This window comes from Symphalangus syndactylus, chromosome 3, assembly GCF_028878055.3.
Source record: "Symphalangus syndactylus isolate Jambi chromosome 3, NHGRI_mSymSyn1-v2.1_pri, whole genome shotgun sequence".
In the NCBI taxonomy this organism is placed as follows: Eukaryota; Metazoa; Chordata; class Mammalia; order Primates; family Hylobatidae; genus Symphalangus; species Symphalangus syndactylus.
Window position 1 is genome coordinate 11,567,235 of NC_072425.2, and position 22,531 is coordinate 11,589,765.

At 58.2% G+C, this 22,531-nt stretch overlaps 1 protein-coding gene across 5 annotated transcripts in view; it reads left to right on the top strand.

Moving 5' to 3' along the window:
* Positions 1–22,531, top strand: part of RALGDS (ral guanine nucleotide dissociation stimulator) — a 51,860-nt gene that overhangs the window by 3,115 nt on the left and 26,214 nt on the right. Inside the window, exon 1 of one of the 5 annotated variants that reach the window (XM_063636805.1) lies at positions 16,057–16,277. The exons of 1 other annotated variant lie outside the window; for it this stretch is intronic. In XM_063636805.1, the coding sequence (XP_063492875.1) occupies positions 16,146–16,277 (132 nt within the window). In that variant the 5' untranslated portion in view covers positions 16,057–16,145. Of the gene's footprint in view, positions 1–16,056; positions 16,278–17,451; positions 17,945–22,531 lie in introns of those variants that run through there. 3 more of the 5 variants (XM_055270522.1, XM_063636804.1, XM_055270519.2) reach the window with 3 other exon arrangements.

Sequence of the window (22,531 nt, forward strand, 5' to 3'; positions counted from 1 at the left end):
CGTCTCAAAAAAAAAAAAGAAATACAAAAATTAGCTGGGTGTCGGCCGGGCGCGGTGGCTCACACCTGTAATCCCAGCACTTTGGGAGGCCGAGGCGGGCAGATCACAAGGTCAGGAGATCGAGACCGCCCTGGCTAACCCAGTGAAACCCTGTCTCTACTAAAAATACAAAAAATTAGCCGGGCGTGGTGGCGGGCGCCTGTAGTCCCAGCTACTTGGGAGGCTGAGGCAGGAGAATGGAGTGAACCCGGGAGGTGGAGCTTGCAGTGAGCTGAGATTGCACCACTGCACTCCAGCCTGGGCGACAGAGGGAGACCACATCTTAAAACAAAACAACAAAACAAAAAATTAGCTGGGTGTCTTGGCAGGTGCCTACAATCCCAGCTACTCTGGAGGCTGAGGCAGGAGAATCACGTGAACCTGGGAGGTGGAGATTGCAGTGAGCCAAGATCATGCCACTGCACTCCAGCCTGGGCGACAGAGCCAGACCCTGTCTCAATAAACAAACGAACAAACAAACAAACATAATGGGAGCCATCAGAAGGTGTTCCCATTGGAAGATGCTCCCGTATGCTACAGGGGGCCGATATCTGATTTTTGCTTAATTTTCAACCTGTTCATGGTGCAGACGAGGAAACCAGACCAAGAAGGGAGTGACTTTCCCTAGATCACAGCACCAGTGCCCAGCCTGTCAGACTTGTATTCCGGGCTGTGTCTCGCCCCTGTGAGAAGTCTCTTTCCTCACAGTTGTAAAGGCCAGAGGTCCAAAATCCAGGGGTCAGCAGGGCCCTGCAGTCTCTGAAGGCCCCTTCCCTTCCTAATCCTTCCATCTCTAAGTCTGTGAGGTAGCTGACAGGTTTTGTAGTATTGTCTCACATTAGCATGGTGATGTCCCCAGGAAGTAGATGTTAGAACCATCCCCGTTGTGCAGGTCGGGAGACTGGGGAGGCCCTGAAAGGCACAATGACTAGTTTGGGGTCACAGAACTGGCAAGAGACAGGAGCTTGGTGACCCAGATGGCTTTCCCTCTCTGAGCCTCAGGGGCTGGGGGCATGAGAACACACTGGTTGGCTGTCCCAGCTCCCAGGGTGGCTGTGAGTACCTGGAAGTGCCCCCTTGTCTCCCCTCACACACCTGCCATCACTCTCCCCATTTCCTTAACCCCCAGCACTGCTGCCACTTGATTTTTACAAACATCTGAATATGACGAAGTAGCAAAGGTGGATATTCGCTCATTCATTTCGTATCTGTCTCCTGGGCCAGGCCATGCCAGGGCGGGAGGTAACACAGTCCGGGAAGTTGCCAGGGGAAGGGGAAGTGCTCATCTGGGGAGTGGGTGGGCACAGATTCCAGAAGGAGGTGTCCTGTGGTCATTGTTGATTCGCGGAGGGGAGGTGTGGTGATGGCACAGAGGGCGATGACTGGGGCCAGTGTCTGTCGGGTCAGTTTTCTCGGGCTGCTGTCACAAAGTGCCGGGTGGCTCAACACAACAGAAATTTATTCTCTCACAGTTCTAAAGGCCAGAAGTCCAAAATCCAGGGGTCAGCAAGGCCCTGCTGTCTCTGAAGGCTCTAGGAGAGGATCCTTCCTTGCATCTTCCAACCTCTGGTGGCTGCCAGTTTCCTTGGCATTCGTTCCTGGTTTTGTAGACTTGCGACTCCAAACTGTGCCTCCATCATCACATGGCTGCCTGTGCGTGTCTGTCCAATTTTCCCTGTTATCATAAGGATAGCAGTCATTGGATTAAGGCCCACCCTAATCCAGTATGACCTCACCCAGATTCTATCCGCACAGACCCTATTTCCAAATAAGATCTCATTCACGGGTACCAGGGATCTTTTTGGGGGACACAGTTCAACCGTAACAGGAGTATTGGGAATGATCCCCCTCCCAAAGGCCAGGTACCCGCGTGCCTACGGGGAGTAGGGGAGCAGCGGGTAGTCGGAGGACATCGCAGAAACCCAGCCCCCAGCTAGGGGGTGTGGGGGCGTGAGCGGAGCCCGCCTGCTCCCCAGCTTGGCGCGTTCTGGCGGCAGCACCAGCAGGTGGCGCTGTGCCCTCCCGTGCGGCCGCCCAGCCCGGCGCGGAGCTGCCGCAGACAAAGGTCTCGCTTTCGGGTTGCGAGGAGCCTGCGCACAGCTGTAAACAGGCCAGGGGCACGGCCACCTCATGGGTGACACACACGGGAGGAAATCAAACCAGGCGGGGCCGAGGCGGGGTGACTGGGTGGCGACTTTGCGTCGGAGGCCTGCGGGGGGGCCGAGGAGGAGGTAACAGAGGTGGCGAGGAGGACCATGGTTTGCAGACCGTGGTGTCAACGGGGCGAAAAGGAAGGCAGGGAGGAGGGATAGGGGACCTGCGAGGCTGCAGGGGCCGGGCCCACAGGCGCCAGGAGTTTGCCTTTCGTTTGGTTTCTCACCTGCAAGCCGAGCTGTCCTTTCTCAGGCCTCTCCAGAGGCCCTGCGGCTGATTACACCTGCGGTTTGCAAATAGCTCTCCTGTTACTGCAGGCCCAGGTCTGCGTGTGCTCGGAAGGCAGCCCTGGGCACGGGTGGGCTGTCTGTGCAAATAGAGACTTGAGGGGTCCTTCCCCCCCAACCCCAGCCCCAGACCCTGCCTCAGGGGAGCTGGGATGCCTGAGGTGGTCCTGCTGCTCCTGATGGGGGTCAGCAGGGCCCCTCAGAGGCCCCTTTGATATACAAAGGGGCGAGGCAGTGTGGGGCTGAGGAGCAGGGGTCAGGTCCCCGCCATGGAGCCGCTCACATGGCATCAGCAAAAGGGAGTGGAGTGCACAGTGGGCCGCCGGCCCAGGAGTGGAATGAGTGGAAGCCATTCCTTTTTTTTTTTTTTTTTTTGAGACAGGGTCTTTCTCCGTGGCCCAGGCTGCAGTGCAGGGGCCGGATCACGGCTCACTGCAGCCTCGACCTCCTGGGCTCAGACCTCCAGAGTAGCTGGGGTGGCAGATGCACGCCAACACTCCCAGCTAATTTTTGGATTTTTTTTGTAGAAACAAGAGTTTCACCATGTTGCCCAGGCTGGTCTCAAACACCTGGGCCCAAGCGATCCAGCTACCTCGGCCTCCCAAAGTGCTAGGATTAAAGGCATGAGACACTGCATCCGGCCAGAGGCCATTTCTTACTGTCACCTCCCTACCCGCACAAGGCCCTCCCACCACCTCCTCACTCACCGAGCTACCAGGCCCCCCCCGAGGCTGCTGGTCCTTGACAGTTGGTTCAGTGATTGATTCGCACAGCAGATGTGGCCTCTGTACACCTGCCTGGCGCTGGGTGCCTGGCCCGTGGGGAGCACCCTGGCTTCTGTGGAAGGGTCAGGGGTATGGGGCAGACAGATCTTGTGGAGAAGGCATGGGCTACAAGCTTGGGGACCTGGATTCAGTGGCCACTCTGCCATCAGTGGCGTGGTCAGTCACCATTGCATGCTAGCCACAGGGCTATTCTCCACAGAGTCCTTCCCTCTGTCCCCTGCTGCAGAGGTGCCTGGTGATGACAGCCAGCCCATAGGCCTTGTGCTAAAGTGTCCCTTGTATCTGCTCAGCACTCTGCAAGGTAAGTGCCACTGCCATCCTCACTTCCAGGTGGGGAAACTGAGGCACTGGAAGGGGAAGGGACTCCCACAGCTAGGTAGTGGCAGTTTGGCAATGGCACCTCCCTGTGTGCACACAAGCCTGGGAAGGGCCAGGCACCAGGACCACATTCCTTCGAATTACAGTGGCTTTCCAACCGTCAGGGCTGGGCCCAGCTGCTGGGCAGGGCGGGGCGGGGAGGCCCCAGGCCCCCAGTGGTGGTTAATGTCGGCAAGGAGACGTAAACAGAGCTAATGAGCCCCTTTCCTCGTCTCCCTGCTCTAATGAGGGCCTTGGACTCTGGGCTCTGCATTTTGGGGGTTCTTGATTCTGGAGCCTCAAAGAATCTTAGGGCCAGGGGTATGTGGGTCCCCCACAGGGGTGGGGTGTGAGCTTATGGGCTCCCAGTGTCCCCTCCCAGGGCAGCCAAGCCAGGATGAGGAAGTGGAGAGGAAAGGGAATGGGAAGCATCGTGGCATCCCCCTAAAAATGACAAGCCCCAGAAAAAAGTGAGTGTTCCCATGGCAACCCAGAGCAGTTGCTTGGCAACTGCTGGCCCCCAAAATACTTGCCTGCAGGAAGGCTCAGGGCTGGGGCTTTCCGATGGGCTTTCCGATGGCTCACCTCCAACCCCCACCAGCGCACACCCACCCCTGGCCCGAAAAGAAGACTCTGAGGCTGAAAGAGAAAATGCAGAGACCAGGGTCCAGGACCTTCATTAGAGCCTGGGGAGGAAGGGGCCTGACCTGCTGAGTTTCCTCGGATACTTCTCATGGCCCTCCACCCTGACACAGGACCCAGTAGCCTCTGCCCCTGGATCCTTCCTGAGGGACACCCCAGTCCACTCCCCGCTCCCCATTTCCCCACTCTGCCAGCCACCCGGCATCAAGCCAGTCCCCTAGCAACACAGGCCACTTCCTGGATACCTGGGTGAGAGTTGCCAGTGGCAGAATGTCAGAAAACGCAAGGTCAGAGGGCACAGCGATGGCTCGGGGCCAGCCAGAGTGTGTGGGGCCATGGGGTACCATGTGTGGTACCATGTGCTTTGCCGCCCTGCAGCTGTGGGCTCCCTGGCCTGGGGCAGGATGGCATGCCAGGTTGTGGTTGGGCTGGGTAGAGCCCCTGCAACAGGGGACTGTGGTTCTGGGCCAACTCTGATACCGACTGACTATGTGACCTTAGTGTGTCCCTTCTCACTGGCCTCAGTTTCCCCATTGGTGGCCCATCTACCCCTCTGCCTGTGTGTTCACCGTTCAGTGCATAAACATTGCCCTGTGAATTATGTCACCTACTGGGGCCTTGGGGCAGGAGAGTGAGGGGACCAGGACCAGGCCGGCCACTGTCCTTCCTCCTCACCTGTCGGCATCCACCTCGGCCATCAGACCCCCGGTCCTCAGGTGAGGCAGGTGGCTTTGAAGCAGGACATCTGGGTCTGAATTCCAGCTCAGCGCTTATTGCCGGGCATCCTAGAAGAAGCACAGGACACCTCTGAGCCTCCCTGTCTGCCCTGAGGCCCCCACAGTTGCTGTGAGGGGGTAAGGAAGCCCTGCCCTCTGGGCTCCCATAGGGGCTGCCTTAGTCTGTGGGCACCCACCCTGCACCCAGACCTGGGCACTGTCGGAGCCGAGGTGAGAACATGGATGAGGGGTGTCCAGCCTGGAAGGAGCGAGTTGGAGCCCCAAACCCTGGGAAAGGGTGGGGCAGCAGAATGGTGGGAGAAGGCAGGTGGGGCCACACTGCCCAGTGGGTTGGACTTTGGAGATGGGAAGGCTGTGAGACCCGGTTGCCTCAGATGTTCTCTCTGGGGATGACAGTGAGGGTAGGACTGTTGGTGACCACTGCCCGGGTCCTCCCGGTGCTCTCATGGAGCCAGGATGCCAGTCTGACCCTGATCATTTGCTCACTGTGTGACCCTGAGTCATGATCTCACCCCTCTGAGCCTCCCTTGCCCCATCTGTCAAATGGGCAAAGGGCGTGCCCACCTCCGGAGTTGGGTGCTGGGCTCGTATGTTCACTTGGGGGTCGTTGGCTGGGCTCAGGGTGACCCCATGGGGACTCTGCCCAGCCACCCCCGGTTAGAGTGCCACAGGAGGAGGGGCAGGGCAGGGGGCAGCACAGACAGTGGCGGGGAGCTGCCAGCCCACAGCCCAAGGTGCATGCAGCCCCGGCCTGCATTCATGCCAGATGCCACACCAAGAAGGTGGGCGGACGAGGCGAGCCCCCAGCCCAGCACCAAGGAACAGGCGGCAGAAGGCCACTTTAGCTGGTGGGAGGGAAGATTCAGGCACACAGCCCCACCCACCCTGCGTGGGTGCTGCACCAAGGACCACCCCCCACCCCCTCCCCCACGTTGGCCTCCCCTCCCTGCACTGCCTGGCGGGCACATAATTAGCTGAATTGAGCTGTCCAGTCCTTCTGGGAAGGATAAGGGGGGCCCGGATCCACTGCCTGCTGGAGGGCACCCCAGTCCTTCCCTCTTTCTAGGTTGGGGTCCAGAAAGGGCTCCCATGGGAAGGGTGCAGGACCTCTCTGCTGGACACCACCGGAGAGGTCAGGTGTGCCCATCTGACCTTTGTGTTGCGGGGGAGGAAGGCAGGGAGGGGTGGGCGTGTCCAGTGGAGAGAAAGAAGAAAGCACCCTTGGCCAACCAGAGGCCCTGAGTCCAGGAACTTCCCCCACCTCTGGCACCCGCCCCTCTTGGAACTTTGTCCCGATCCCAGATGTGTGTGTGTGTGGGGGGGGGGGGTGCCCTTTGACTGTAATGTAAGTTCAAAACTGGGAGGGTGGGACCGTGGGGAGAGCGGGACCGCGGGGAGGGGGGGACCGCGGGGAGGGGGGGACCGCGGGGAGGGCGGGACCGCGGGGAGGGGGGGACCGTGGGGAGGGGGGGACCGCGGGGAGGGGGGACCGTGGGGAGGGGGGGACCGCGGGGAGGGGGGACCGTGGGGAGGGTGAGACTGTGAGGAGGGTGGCAGAAGGTATTTAAGTCCTGGGGGCTGCCATCACCTGACCTGAATCCATTTCAAAGGGATTCCGGCTCCCACCCCACCCGTGCTGGGCTATAGCTGCAGCAGCACTTATCTGTCCCGATGATCAAGTGATCAGCTGATTTTTTTTTTTTTTTTTTGAGACGGAGTCTTGCTCTGTCGTCCAGGCTGGAGAGCAGTGGCGCAATCTCGGCTCACTGCAAGCTCCGCCTCCCGGGTTCACGCCATTCTCCTGCCTCAGCCTCCCGAGTAGCTGGGACTACAGGCACACAGCACTATGCCCGGCTAATTTTTTGTATTTTTAGTAGAGACGGGTTTTCACCGTGTTAGCCAGGATGGTCTTAATCTCCTGACCTCGTGATCTGCCCGCCTCGGCCTCCCAAAGTGCTGGGATTACAGGCGTGAGCCACCACTCCCGGCCGTGATCAGCTGATTAATCACCTGACTAGTGCTGTCATCTGTCATGATGGTCACCAGGAACAGCAGCCCCAGGGAAGTTCGGGCTGTCTAGAAGTCAAGGGGAGAGAAGCCTGGGAGGCGGGATGGGAGCCCTGACTTGGCCTCAGGGGACCCAGACAAGTGGGTTCCCTAACTCCTCTGCACCCCCATTGCCTCCTCTGTGGGCCTACGGATGTGGGGGAGTGTGAGGTGTTCCTGAGGCCCCTGGCACCGCACAGGCAGGCCCTCTGCAGATGGCAGCCAATGTTCGCTCCGCTTCACAGAAGGGAGATGGCCGATGGCCCACCAGCCCCCGCTGCCCTTGGGGAGCCAGGGAGTGGGCGGAGGGCAGGGACACTTGCAGGCCCTAAGTTGAACCCACAGGTTTTTTCAGGTAGGGGAACTATGGCCCCGAGGAGGCGAGTAAGTTGCCCAGGCCACGCGTCCCACTTTCCCCCCACCCCCTTCTTCCCTGAGGCCAAGTTCCAGGCCCTGCTGCCCAGTTGACGGGACTGGAGTTCAAGGGTGAAGCAGTCCACCTGGCCCCAGGCCCTGGGTGGCTGGGGAGGTGACAGCTGGGGGTAGTGGGCAGGTGGGTAGTGCCCAGTGTGGAAGGTCTCAGCTGGCAGCACCGCCTGCCTGGTCCCCCTGCCCCCTCGAAACAGCCGCTTGCCGTTCTTCAGGACTCCGTGAGGTGTTTCCTTCCCAGCTGCTGGGGCGGGGGAGTCGCTGCATGCAGCCCTGCCTCCTCCCCTCTCCACAGCCCTGAGGGAGTGTGCTCAGGGGTCTGGGGACACCGGGGTACCCATTGCTGTCTGGCAGATATGCAGGGAGCAGGGTGTGTATCTGGGGCCTCTGGGCCTGCAGGGGCAGCGGCTGTGTGCTGTGGGATGCGGTGGGGTACATGTGCATTCTAGCATGTGTGTCGGGGGCAGGGGCATCTCTCTGCCTTTGGGTGACCCCATATGTCTGCAGCATGCATGCGTTCAGATGTGACAAGCTTGACAGTGGCTGAGGGAGCACAGATATAAAGGGGTACGTGTGGCTGTGTGTGGGGACACATGGCTGGTGCCTGGGGAGGGAGAGCACGTTGCCACAGTGAGTGTGGGAGGGAGTGGGGATTTGCATTTTGCCTTTTTAAAGCACTAGACCTGGACAGGTGCGGTGGCTCATGCCTGTACTCCCAGCACTTTGGAAGTCGAGGCGGGTGGATCACCTGAGGTCAGGAGTTTGAGGCCAGCCTGGCCAACATGGTGAAACCCCATCTCTACTAAAAATACAAAAATTAGCCAGGCGTGGTGGTGCACACCTGTAATTCTAGCTACTCAGGAGGCTGAGGCAGGAGAATTGCTTGAACCTGGGAGGCAGAGGTTGCAGCGAGCCGAGATCACTCCAGCCCGGGTGACAGAACAAGACTCTGTCTCAAACAAACAAAGCACCAGGCCCAGGCCGGAGCCGTGACCATGAGGAGGGCTGAGTGTCAGTTTTCTCATGTGTTACTGGGTCGACAGCCGGGCCCAGCTCACAGGGTTGTGGTGGCTGGAAACTGCTCAGCCACTGCCTGGCACACCCAGCTGCCCACTGTGATGCTGGCATGGAGACCTGAACAGCTCTTGGGGGGTTCCTGGGCAGGGGAGGGCAGCTGGTACCTTGCTGTCCTTTGTCAGGCATCCCAGGTGAGGCTTGGAGGGTCCTTGGGCAGGGGAGGGCAGCTGGTACCTTGCTGTCCTTTGTCAGGCATCCCAGGTGAGGCTTGGAGGGTCCTTGGGCAGGGGAGGGCAGCTGGTACCTTGCTGTCCTTTGTCAGGCATCCCAGGTGAGGCAGACAGGAGAGGCCCTTGAGCCTCGCCTTCCAGGGGAGAAGCCAAGGAAGGAGCCAAGCCCAGGGGTTAACGGGACAGTGGGTGGCAGGAGGGTGGGACACAGCAGTGTCCTTCAGACCCAGGGCCCTAGAGTCCCAAGGGATTGCTCTTCTCTAGCCCTGGGGAACTTCTTGCAGGCAAAGGACTCTGAGAAGGAGGGCAGCGGGCACCAGCCCTGCCACCTCCTGGCAGCCAGCCAAGGCACTGTGCCCTCTCCGGAGGCCAGGGCAGCTCAGGAGGTCCCCTTCGGAAACGGTAGCCCCACTTCCCAGGCCCTCAGCCCCTTCAGGCAGGCGGCAGGCTGGTGGCGGCGGCACCGGGCACACAGTGTCCCTGGCACGGCAGGCAGCCTCCCAACTACAAGGGCCCATTTGTCCTGGTTCCCCTGGCCCGAGTGCACTGGGTGACCAGGGCCTGCTGGACACAGGGGCCTGACTGTGGGCTCAGCCCCCATCCCCCATCCTCACCAGCCATGGCTGTGCCTTGGGGAGAGGTCTCTTTGCCCACACCAGAGCAACTTCTACTTACCTGTGAACAGAGACCCATTCCCCAAGAATTGTTCCTGGGCCAGGAATTTAGGAAGGGAAAATCCCCTAGGTTAAACCAGGGCCAACCTGACCATCTACCACCGCCTCCACCGTCCCAGGGCAGGCTGGCTTCTGGGAAACTCCAGGGCCTTGCTTCTAAGAAAAAGGGCTGTTGCTTCCCAGAAAGCCTGGCTGCCTTCCTCCTCGCTCTTTCCCGGCCTGGGCTTGCTTCTGCCTCTCTTCTCAGTCTAGTTCCTGGGAAAGCACTTCAATGGGAGGGAGCCAGGTGAGCAGAGACGGCCCCGCCCTTCCCTGGCTCTCTGCCCCCCTGCCCTCCATCAGGCCCCTCTCCAGCCTCATCACCTCTTCCAAGGAGCTCTCCTGGTGATCTTCCCACAAGAACCTCCGAATATTTTAGAGTCTGGCCTGTCGAGCTCACTTGTTCATCTAGGCGTTTACAGAGAGCCGGCTGTGTGCTAGATGCTGTTCCAGGCATCAGGACCCTGGGGAACAGAGTCCTTGCTCTCAAGGAGCTTACAACCTCCCCACCATGGGGGGCATGAAAGGACCCTGTGGTAGGTGAATTGTGTTGTTTTGTTTTGTTTTGAGATGGAGTCTTGCTCTGTCGCCCAGGCCGGAGTGCAGTGGCATGATCTCAGCTCACTGCAACCTTTACCTCACGGGTTCAAGCAGTTCTCCTGCTTCAGCCTCCCGAGTAGCTGGGACTACAGGCACACCACCACACCCGTCTATTTTTTGTATTTTTAGTAGAGATGGGGTTTTACCGTGTTGGCCAGGCTGGTCTCGAACTCCTGAGCTCAAGTGATCCGCCCGCCTCCGCCTCCCAGAGTGCTGGGATTACAGGAGTAACCCACCACGCCCAGCCTTGTATTGTTTTTTGAGATGGAGTCTTGCTCTGTTGCCTAGGCTGGAGTATGCAGTGGTGCTATCTCAGCTCGCTGCAACCTCCACCTCCTGGATTTAAGCCATTCTCCTGCCTCAGCCTCCTGAATAGCTGGGATTACAGGCACGCACCACCATGCCCAGCTAGTTTTTTTGTTTGTTTGTTTTTGAGATGGAGTCTTGCTCTGTCGCCCAGGCCGGAGTGCAGTAGCACGATCTTGGTCACTGCAAGCTCTGCCTCCCAGGTTCAAGCAATTCTCTGCCTCAGTCTCCCGAGTAGCTGGAGTTACAGGCACCCGCCACCATGCCTGGCTAATTTTTGTATTTTTAGTAGAGACAGAGTTTCACCATGTTGGCCAGGCTGGTCTTGAACTCCTGACCTCATGATCCACCCGCCTCGGCCTCCCAAAGTGCTGGGATTACAGGCGTGAGCCACTGCACCCGGCCTAGTTTTTTTGTATTTTTAGTAGACGCAGGGTTTCACCACGTTGACCAGGCTGGTCTTGAACTCCTGACCTCAAGTGATTCACTTGCCTTGGCCTCCCAAAGTGCTGGGATTACAGGCGTGAGCCACTGCGCCTGGCCTAGGTGAAATGTTTTAATGTCCCTCCTTCCAGCCATACCTGCGCTGCCCCCTCAGCTCTCCTGGCCTGTCTGCAGTTGTAGCACCTGCTGCTGCCCCATGGGCCCTATCAGCCTTTCCTGTTCTGTTTTTGCCTTCTGGAGCATTCTTATTTTCAAAAATGCATTTTACTTATTATGACCCAGGCCAAAGGTGATTTTTATGTTTTGTGTTTTTCCCTGGTCTATTGCTGGCACTCGAATAGTGCCTGGCACCTAGTAGGTGTTCAGTAAATTCGCGTGGTCTGGCTGTGTGTATATAGTTGTGCCCTGGGCCCTCTCTGTGGTCTGCAGACAGTGCAGGCTACAAACTCTGTTACTGATCCTCATCTCCTTCAGTAGAGAAATTGACATTGTTTAGAAACTCTATGGCAGTTGACATTGCTGCAACATTTCAGTTGCATTTTACAGAAGTATCAGCTGCCCTTGAATTCAAAATAAGAACTCTGGTTCTTCCCTGCAGAGGATGCCACCTTGGGGTGCCATTTTCTGACACGGAGCATGTGCCAGGCCCTATCTTGAGTGCTTCCCATCCAGTGTTTCATTTCAGCATGCAGTCTTTTTGAGGCAGAGATGATCCCTGTTTATGGACCAGAACCAAGTCTCAGCAAGGGAAAGGGACCTACCTGGCTCACCCAGCTCCACCCAGCCAGGAAGTGACAGGACGAGGGCTTGGCTCCAGACTCCTGACACTGTAGGCCCCAGCTCCCAGCCACTGCTTGGAGCCTTACAGTTAGACGCTGGGTTCCTCCTGGAGCTGGACCTGGGGGCAGGCAGGGTTGGGGAGGGGAGCTGCGGTGCCCTTGGCAGGGCTGGGTCCTGCTGGGCTCAAAGCCAATGGGAGCGGCTGGGGCAGGGCCTGGATTCTTGGATCCTCAGCTTCTTGGCAACCTGTGTGACTCAGTGGGCCGGTAATAGGGGCCGGCAGGCAGGCAGCCAGTGCAGGGGAGCCCTGCTGTGGGTGAATCAGCCAGTTGCTGAATTACTGTCCTGCCTGGGATGGTGCCAAGCCCCAGCTGCCAAAATAAGCACAGCCCCTCTTTGCCTTTCTCTCCCCACTCCAGGGTGGCCCACCTTCCACATGCCTTGGCAGGTGTGTCCCGTGGCTCTGCTGCTCCTGGGAGTCCCCAGTTCTCCCCAGCCTGGAGCAGGGGAAAGGGCCTCGCCATTGGGGTGTGTAGACTTCCACAAGTCATTCTGAGGCTCTGCCTCCCCACCACACACAGGGGCCCTCCTGTGAACTGGAGGTCATTGAGATACTTGCACCCTGAACTTAGAAGGGCACTGTGAGGATAAAATCACCTTTGACTCTTTATGAAGAGTTATAAAGAGTCTTCCTGCTAGGAGTTTGCAGGAAGGAGTGACTGGGAGTGCAAACCTCAGAGCCAGACAGGATTGGAAGCCCTGCTCTGCTGTGTGGCTTTGGATGAGTTTTGTGGTGCCATCTCTGAGCTTCGTCCTCAAACTCGCCTGCAAAACCTGCCTCACATATCATGATAGTGAAATGATACCCACACTGGCATGGCAGTGCGTAGTAGAAATTATCAGAGGGTTGTTGACTCTGGTTTAGGCGCCAGGTTGGAGGCAGCAGTGATCAGCAGAAATGGAAGTCAGAGTCGCCAGCCTAGGCCTCCTACAGGGGACAGACCACCCACCCCAGGGACAGGGTCCCAGCAGCGTCAAGTCTGTGTGCTGCCTGGAACAAATCTACTTGTGATCCTTCATTTGGAACAGAGTAGAGGAAAGCAAGCAGCCTTGGGGGCCGGACTTACACCCTGCCTTGGCACTAACACGCTGTGTGACATCAGGCAAGTTGCTCGCCCTCTCTGGGCCTCAGTTTTCTCAGTTTTACAACAGAGATGATGACTGTGGCATCATCTTTCTGGCAGAGGCTGTCTGGAAAAGTGCTTTGTCCCTACTGAGGTGTGCTAAAGGCAGCGCCAGACTAGGCTCTAGGGTACGAAGGGGTATCAGGAGTTGATCCTGCCTCCCAGGCTTCTGAACGTGGCAAGAATTTGCCTCTGGGCTGCACGGTGACAGGTGTCAGTGGTGCCCCCATCCCTGGGAGTCTCCTAGTCAGAGCCAAAGAGGGAGGGGATGCCAGGCATAGGTGCAGCCTCCAGGGGCAGGATCTGTGTCGTGCACGGCCACAGCACCATCACTACCTAGCAGAGCCAGCTGGGCCTGAATATGTGTTGAGCGACTTGACGGGGCCTCAGGTTCCCAGAAGCCAGGGCGAGGGGAGCTGGAGTGTCCCCCAAGCTGGACACAGAGTCTGGTCAGCAGGTCCCTGGGTCAAGTTAGCAGCAGGAAAGAGGAGCAAAAGCCAGGCCTCGGCCTCTGCTATCTGCTTCCTGGACAGGATGTGGTGCCGAGTAAACAGCTTCGCGAGGAGTCACTGCTCTGGCTCTGAGTCACAGCTCCTAGCGACAGCTGCACAGTGTTTGTAAACAATGGGCCTCGCCCCCGGCCAGGGCCTGCCCCTACCTAGAAAGGTGCCTGTGGGTTGGGTCTTGCTAGCCTGGGCTTGTGTGTGTGGCCAGGTGCATTATCCCAGGCCACCTGGCGTGCTGGGCAGAGCATCGTGGGACCGCTGGCAGGTCGTGTGTCCTGGGAGAAGCCCGAGGTCAGGGCCGTCGTGAGCTTCATGCACAGTAGCTGGAAATGTTTGTGCCATGTATGGCCCTCACTAGGCCCAGCTCCTGAAGGCAGCCAGAGTTGGGGTGGGGAGGCTGCAGGTGGAGCTCCTGCAACTGGCCTCACCCCCAGGCCCCAGGGCCTGGGCTGTGTCCATGGCGGTCTTCGTTCCAGGCAGTGACAGTGATGTGACGCATCACGTGGCGGCCTGGCCGGCAGGGAACAAAGACCCTGCTCTCCCCCAGGCTGGCGGCAGAGGCAGGGCCAGGGACCACGTGGGTGGGAGGAGGGGTGCATGGCCCTGCTGCTTCCCTCCCGCCAGCACCACCTCCTCGGGGCTCCTGCATTTCTGCGTGGCAGCTGGTGCTGCTCCTCCTGCGGCCTGTGTCTGCAGTCCCTCAGTGGCCTTTCCAGGAAGCTCAGTGCCCACTGCCCTGCGTAGCCCTGCCCACCCTGGCTCCGAAAGGAGGAGCCCCAGGATTGGGCCCTGAGGCCAGGCTGACCTGTGCTGGAGGTGGGGGCAGGGGAGATATGGGGGTAACAGGCTTGGGAAGCTGGGCTAGAGTGGGCTATTCAAGAACAGCACAGAAAGCTTGCATGAGAGATGCGATGCCCTGCACAGAGCCTGGTACCCGGGAGCTGCTTGTCCAAGCAAAGGCATTAGCTCACAAACACACCTAGCAGGGTAGCCTGGGTCCCTGCCACTCCCCTACTGGTCCCCCACCGTGAAAGTTGAGCACTTCTGGCCGGGCGCAGTGGCTCACGCCTGTACTGTAATCCCAGCACTTTGGGGGGCTGAGGCAGGTGGATCTCAAGGTCAGGAGTTTGAGACTATCCTGGCCAACATGTGAAACCCCATCTCTACTAAAAATACAAAATTAGCTGGGCGTGGTGCCGCGTGCCTTTTATCCTGGCTAGTTGGGAGGCTGAGGCAGGAGACTTGCTTGAACCTGGGAGTCAGAGGTTGCAGTGAGCCGAGTGCAGTGCGCCACTGCCCTCCAGCCTGGGTGACAGAGCGAGACTCCGTCTCAAAAAAAAAAAAAGAAAAAAAGAAAGTTGAGCGCTTCTTTCCAGGGCCTCTTTAAGCCCCCCACCCAACCAAATGCGCGCACACTGTAGGAAACACCTTCTCGCCCACTGAGCCCTTCTACGGGGCTGGGCTAAGAGGTCACACTTTGCAGACAAGGAAACCGAGGCTCAGGGAAAGCCCTCCCCACCCACTCAAACCACATGGTGAGCTCCCTGTTATACCTGGAGTGGCAGCCGAACCACACCACACAATGCCCACAGTCACATGGCCAGGCAGTCGGCAACACCGGGGTGAGAGGCCGAGGCTGGGGATGGCCGCGGATCCCTGCTCGGATACCAACCCCTGCCACCTGCCTCACCCAGATCCTGCCTGTCTGCACAGGGCTTCTCTCCAGTTAATAGTGTGTACCCAGACAGTTTCCTCTTCACTGGTCCCCTCTCCGGGGACTGGGCCTGCCTTGCAGTACCCATCTGTGTGTGCTTCTACATCAGCAAGCATTTCCGAGCTATCTGCTAGGATCCAGTTACAAGCCACACTCTGAGCACTGGGCAGACCCCGGACTGCCATCTGGACCTTGCTCTCCGGGATGGAGTCAGGCTATGGCACTCCTGGCACAGGGGCAGCATCCACCAACATTGATCAAATGTCTGTTATGTGCCTGACCCTGTGGCACCTGAACTCCTCAATCCCCGTTGGAGATGATCATTGCACATCTGCCAAGCACGGCCATGAGCCGAGCCCATGCTGAGTTCTTGCGGAATCTTCCAGCGCCCTTGTGCCCATTTTACAGAGGAGCAAACTGAGGCCCAGAGATGCTAAATCATTGGCCCAGGGTTCCAGAGTCCCTGGGGATCAGAATTTCAGTCCTGGGCTGACCAATTCACAGCCTGGTTGGGTCTACTGTTTCTCGAAGGTCAAGGTTGAGTCACTGTGTGCAAGACAGGCCAGCGGTGATGCCTGACTTTCCCAGGGGACAGGGCCTTGGAGCCTGGCACAGAGGAGGAAGTGTGCCAGATGAAAAAGGACAGGGAATGGGTGGCTGGGGCAGGGATGGTGTTGGTGCATTAAGACAGGGGCGTCGGAGAAGGCTGCTCTGACTGGGGGCCGAGTCCTGAGACCAAGGGGGAAGAACATGGTTCCCAACAGAGGATGTTGGCAGCTGGAGTTAGTAGGAGGGGGCTGTGGGCAGGTGAGGACTTGGGATTCTCTTCTGGATGGGACAGAAATGGTGGAGGGATTTTAGTGGAAGTGACTTGTTCTGGCCACAGGGTGAGTACAGGGAGATAGGTTTCAGGGCCCCCCTGAAACCCTCTAGCTCCATTTCTCTGATGCTCCCCCAGCCCAGCCTGGCCCCCACCCCCAGATGCCCACCCACATCCCCTGAGAGTCCCCACCCTGAGGGTGGCAGAGCTCCCAGGCCCTGAACTGTCTGCTCAGCTGGGTCCCCTGAGGCCCACAAAACCACCGGAAGAGGATGTGAGATGCTCAGAGGAGCAGGGCTGGGAGCGAGGTGCTGCTGGGGCAGTGTCTGGGCTGGAAGCTGGGCCCCGGGGCCTGATGTGCCTGTGGGGGCGCTCCACAGCCCCTGCCCATACCCAATCCTCCCTGCCTCTGCTGTTCTGCTCCCTGCCCTGTGCCCTCCGCTTGCAGCCAGGGACTGGGCATCCACCCGGCCAGGGTCCCAGGAAGGTAAGGAAGTAGCTGAAACTCTTGGCCTCTGACTTCGCCCTGGCATCTCTGGGCTTTGGGGTTGGGGCTCTGAGTGTTCTGACCCCCAGGTCAGGATGGAGGGAGCGTCTTCAAGCTTTGCAGAGCAGCTGGACAGACACTTTTCCTGTGAGATCTTGGGCAAGTCCCTGCTCTCCCTGGGGCTCAGTCTTTCCACTCGTCAGATGCGTGTGTTGGATGCATCCGATGGCTTCCAATGTCTGGTTTGCAGCAAAATGAGAAAAACAGGGACAGGGACAAGGTAGTAAGTTGTTGTGTTGTTGTGGTGGTGGTGGCCGTTGTTTACAACTCCGGTAGTCACTCTAGTAAATTATTCTAAAAGCCAAATGTACTCATTTCATGCCTGCCCTTCTTTCTGATGGCAGCCCTTTCTTGTTACCTTTGGTGGTGTTTTTTCTGAATGGTGGGAGTAGTGGTGGTGATATTATTATTTTTTACCACCCTACTTAATGAAACAAACAGTTGGCAACCCCCACCCCTGCGCCCAGTTAAAATGAAATCTTGTGGCCGGGTGTGGTGGCTCACGCCTGTAATCTTACCATTTTGGGAGGCCAAGGCAGGTGGATCACCTGAGGTCAAGAGTTCGAGACCAGCCTGGCCAACATGGCAAAACCCCATCTCTAATGAAAATACAAAAAATTAGCCAAGTGGCTGAGTGTGGTGGCTCACACCTGTAATCCCAGCGCTTTGGGAGGCTGAGGCAGGCATATCACGAGGTCAGGAGTTCGAGACCAGCCTGGCCAATGTAGTGACACCCCATCTCTACTAAAAATACAAAAATTAGCTGGGTGTGGTGGCGGGCGCCTGTAGTCCCAGCTACTCGGGAGGCTGAGGCAGGAGAATCGCTTGAACCTGGGAGGCGGAGGTGCAGTGAGCCGAGACCATGCCACTGCACTCCAGCCTGGGCGACAGAGCGAGACTCTATCTCAGGAAAAAAAAGAAAAAAGAAGAAGAAGAAGAAAGGAAATCTCATGCCTGGGTGCCAGGGATGGAGGAGCTCAGGTCTAGGGGGCAGGGAAGCCTTCCAGAACAAGTGAGTGGGGGTCTCCTGCCTGCCTCCCAGTGCCCCTGGCTAGACTCACATCCACCTGGTGGCTCTGCTGACTGAGCCCTGTTTTGATTTGGTTACTTGTATCTGTCACCTTTCTGTCTCTGTGTGGTGGTTTCCAGGCCCCCGCCACAGGGGGAATGGGAGTGGGGACTTGGAGAATTAAGGGAGAAAGCTACGCTAGCTTGGGGCAGCCTTTCCACTTGTCCTCGGCTGGCCCATGGCCTGGTACAAGCGGGAATTCCTGGCCCTGCCTGTCACAGGAGCAGGTATGACAGCCACGCGGGTGACACCAGGCCTAGGCACTCGGGTGCTCCACTCCACTAGGGCATGCAGGCGACAAGCACACTGGCAGAGGGCCTCCCGCAGGGCCCAGTCCCCACCTGGCTCTCGCCCCACCATGGCCCGGGAAGCAGGCCAGGTTTGTGCCAGGCCTGCCGTGCCCAGGGGGAGGAAGGGCTCCGTGTTCTTTGCCTGTGTCTCTGTGGTGACCGCCAGGAGAAGGGCCATCGCCCGTCGTGCCGCTCTCCAAAGCCTGACACCTTGGCTGGCACCTCTGCCAGCACCGGCCACCACCGAGGTGAGTTTCCAGGGCAATCAGTGCCTCTGCCGGGGAGGGGCTGGTTGGGTCACCGCCGAGCCCCAGGCGCGGGAGTTGCTTTCCCAGGACTCCCTTTCTTCCCTGCCAGAACTGGTTGGAGGGGTTTGGAACTCACAGGGGAGTCTTGATCTCCCATCTCGGGTATGATAGAGGAGACTGGGGGTCTGCTCTGCTGCTGGTGCCCGTGTGCACGCACTTGGCCTCCCCAGCTGCCCCCAGCCCCACGGGTTAGTCCAGGGTGGCTGCGGGCTGTCCTGGCAGCTCCGTCCAGAGGGTACTTCTTGGATTACCAAGGACTTCTGTGCACTGCTTCACTGTCTGCTCGCCTGAGAAGCCTGAGAGCCTGGTGCTATGACGGTTACTGTCCCCATTTTACTGATGGAGAAACTGAGGCCCCAGAGGTGAAACTAAGGCTAAGAAGACACAGAGCAGGCACTGGAACCTGAATCTGTGCTCCAGATCTTAAAAGAGTTCCCCAAACCCACAGGAAAGAATGGCCCCTTGGGGCTGGCTCATCCCAAGGCCCCCTGTGCTGTGACATTTCCAGCTGGCACTTTGTGGAGCATTTCCAAGGAGTCTGGAGCCAGGATGGCAGCTGACCACCCTCCAGGAGGGGAGATCATGGATGCCGGGGCCCCTCGGGATGTGATGTGCCCCACCTATCGCAGCTGTCGGATAGACGTCGCTGCCTTGTGATCAGGGCCCCTGGGCTTGGGGACAGGTACTAGGCTGAGACTATGGGACCCTCTGGGCCTTTGGTCCCTTCCTCAGCCAGGTGTGCCCAGCGGCCCCTGCAGCCCCTCTGCGCTGTCTCTCCTCGCTTCTGTCTGCCTGCTGCCTCCCTCTCCCGCCGTGGTCCTCTGGCTCACTTTTGGGTGTTGGGCTCAGTTTCTCTCTATGTCTTCCTCTCTCCTCTGCTTTCCTCCACTTCGGCCTGTCACATGTTGAATTGGTGGCCCCTCGGGGGTGGCAGTGACTCCTCATGGTGCCAGGCAGCGAGCACTGCAGGAGTGGGGGATAGCTGTCCAAGCGGCCCCCGGTTTGCAGCCCATGGATGCATTTATCACGTTTGTTCCTCTGCGTGCCTCCCCCTCAATATGCCGGGGGTGTACCCATTTCCAAGGGATGACAGCAGGGCCCCACAGTGAGCCCCAGGCTGATCCGGAGCCCTCTGCATCCCCATCCAGGGCCATTTCCACTGCTGCGGGCATCGGCACACCTTGTTCCAGTTGTGCTGGGACAGCAGCGCCCTGTGAGGTCAGAGGGTTGCTGTCACATCCGCCACCAGTGTGGTCTCCTGGAGATTTCAGTGGTTTGGTGCTTCGCTTCTCACCTGGCCAGCTCTGAGTTCAGCCTCTCGCCTGTGGGGACCCCTGCATCCTGGGGGCAGAAGGAGGAGGAAGAAGCCACCAGAGGTTGCCAGGAACCCAGTGCAGGGGAGGTGGGGCTGAGCCAGGCCCGCCCGCTGTGCCGGGAGTTCCCACGCGTGGTCCAGCTGCGTCACCTCCTGCCAAGGTGTGTGCTCACCCGCCCACCGAGGGCCACCCCAGGACCTAGGCAGGCTAGGAATGGTGACGTCAGTGTTGGGAAATGACCAAGGAGCATGTCCAGGCCTCACCCTTTTCATGTCCTCCCCGGACTCTAAATATAGATCACAAGAGACAGACAGGGGTCAATGACCTCCACCTGCCCAACAGGAGGTGACAGGTTTTCCACCAGGGCCTGACCTGAGTCAGGGTACCTGGCTGCCATTCCTCCCGGCCTTGGCCAAGCCCCGGTTGGAAAAGGTGATGGCCAAAGGCCACAGTCACCCAGACACTGCCTTGTGCCCAGTTCCCGCTCTGAACTGCTGTGTGTCCGGCAGTCCCCAGAACTGCACCCCAGGCCCAAACCTCATTGCCCAGGGCCCTGCGTAAAGGCAGGCCTGGGTCCCGACTTGAAGGTCCATAGGGGCAGCTTTTATGATCCGCCTCTCAGGTACCGGCCAAGGATGTACCGGCCAAGGAGTGGGTGGAAGGAGGGACGCACCAGCCAGACAGAAGGGGCGGCATGAAGAAGGAGCTGCAGCAGTTCTGCTGAGAGGGAACCTGGAGTGGGGAGCTGGGGCCACACCGAGCCAGTGATCTTCTGCCTGAGGGCAGTGGGGGGCTTTGTGGGATCAAGACCCCACTGGCCGTGGTGTCTGAATATGGGAGCAGGAAGAAGAGGGACCACAGAGATTCAGCCTGAACACACCTTTTTCTTAAACGAGACAGCTGCTCAGGGGCCGGAGAGTGACGTAAGATGCCCAGGGAATCTCTCCTCGCCTCCGTCTGCCTGCTGCCTCCCTCTCCCGCTGTCCCTCGCTGTGGTCCTCAGGCTCACCCTTGGTTCTTGGGCTCAGTTTCCATCTGTGTGTCCCCCTCTGTCTCTTCCTCCTCTGCTTCCCTCCACTTCGGGTTGTCACACGTTGAATTGGTGGCCCCTCTGGGGTGGCAGCGACTCCCCAGGGTGTCGGGCACTGGGCACTGCGGGAGTGGGGGGACAGTTGTTAGGGCGATCCCCACACATGCCCTGGCTACAGGGGGCAGCTGCAATCAGCTTCCGGTGGCACTCGGGAACACACACCCAGTGTGGTCAGGTCAGCCAGAGTTACAGGAGAAGAGGGAAATGTGGATTTTTATGTGAAGTCACCTGACCTTTTACTGTTGGCTTAAAATTTTAAAAACACTTGGCAAGCCAAACAAAACACATGCGTGGGCAGGATCTGGCTGCCAGCTGTCAGTTCACAGCCTGCCTTTTTAAGTTCCTCTGCGAGCAGCGTCCCGACTTCCGAAAGGTCTGTGCAGCCGTGCTCTCCAGGGGCTTGTGGTTGTAGCCCCCAAGGAAAGGCAGGTGCATGTCCCGGGGGTGGGTTGGGAACCTGGGAAGGCTAGGTGGGGCTGTAGGGGGGCGTGAGCTGGGGCAGGAGAGAGGAAGGGACCGACGCCGCTTCCTAAGAACCCCCCACTTCCGGGCGGTGCTTAGTGCTCTCAGGAGTCCTTAGTTCCTCCCAGCAGAGGCACCAACCGCCAAGCACAGGGTTGTCATTGGCTTTGAGTGTCCAACCCACCCAAGTTCACCTGGACTGCCCCCACCCACCTCTGACAGCCCCATCTGGGCATCCGGACTCGGGTTCTAGCTGCCCACGGCCTCAGTCCCCACAGTAGAGCCCCCAACCCCTTTTGTAGTAAAGATGCCATCAGTGACCCCTGTGCCCACAGAGAGTGATACAGGAAACGGTGAGCCTGGCAGGAGTCACTGCCCAGGGTCGGAAGTTTGTAGCCCTCTCTGGAGGACTGCTAGGAGCCTCAGAGGCATCAGAGGGTGAGTCTCAAGCTGTGTCCTTTTTCTTCTCTTTTTTTGAGATGGAGTCTCGCTTTGTCGCCCAGGCTGGAGTGCAGTGGTGCAATCTCAGCTCACTGCAACCTCCATCTCCCAGGTTCAAGCGATTCTCCTGCCTCAGCCTCCCAAGTAGCTGGGATTACAGGCACGCGTCACCATGCCAGGCTAATTTTTTTGTATTTTTAGTAGAGACGAGGTTTCACCACGTTGGCCAGGCTGGTCTCGAACTCCTGACCTCAAGTGATCCACCCAGCTCAACCTCCCAAAGTGCTGGGATTACAGGCGTGAGCCACTGCGTCTGGCCATTTTTCTTCTTATAACTTTTATTATGGATAATTCCAAATAGACACAAAAATAGAGAAAATGGCATAAAGACCCCCAGCTTTCATGACCATCGGTTCAGGGCCACTCTTGTTCACCTCTCACTGTCCCACTCCCTGCCCGCCCCTGGAGATGTTTACATGAATCCCAGGCATGTGATGCCATCCACAGATAGCCCAAGATGTAACTCTACTAGTGACCGCAACACCATTCTCACACCTAAAAAGATGTCTAATGTCATCCAATATGCAGCAGTGTTCAGACAATCCACATGTCTTATAGTTGTTTTTTTTAAACAGTTGTCTTGCTGACATCATGATCCAAAATCCACACATTGCATTTGTTAGATGTCTCTGACCCTTCTTTTAATCTAGTTTCCCCTTTCTTTGTCCTCTGAAATGTATTTGTTGAAGAAACTGGGTTGTTTGTCCTGTAGAGGTTCCCACAGCCTGGATTTGTGGATTGCACCCTTGTGGTGTGTTGAAAATGTTCCTCTGTCCCCTGTAATCCCACAAATGGCAGTTATATGCAGAGGCCTGCTTTGATTTAGGTTTGGGTTTTGAGGAGAACACTGTGAGTGGTGCTGTGTTCCTCCACTGGTGACACGTGCTGTCCCAGGATGGCCTTGCCCTTGGTTAGGGTGTCCCCACAGCTTGCAGGAGGCACAGGAGGCCCCAGGAGAGGGTCTTGCATGCAGGAGGCGTCCCACGAATGCCAACCCCAGTTGCTAACAGTGTGGGGCAGAGTCAGGCCCGCCCGATCTGAGGGCATTGGGCAACACATCCTGTGCAGGGAAGTTTACCTGTGCATTCATTAGGGGGGCGTGTGTATCTGTGTCTCTGTCTCTCTGTGTATGTATCTGTGTCTATGTCTCTATATCTG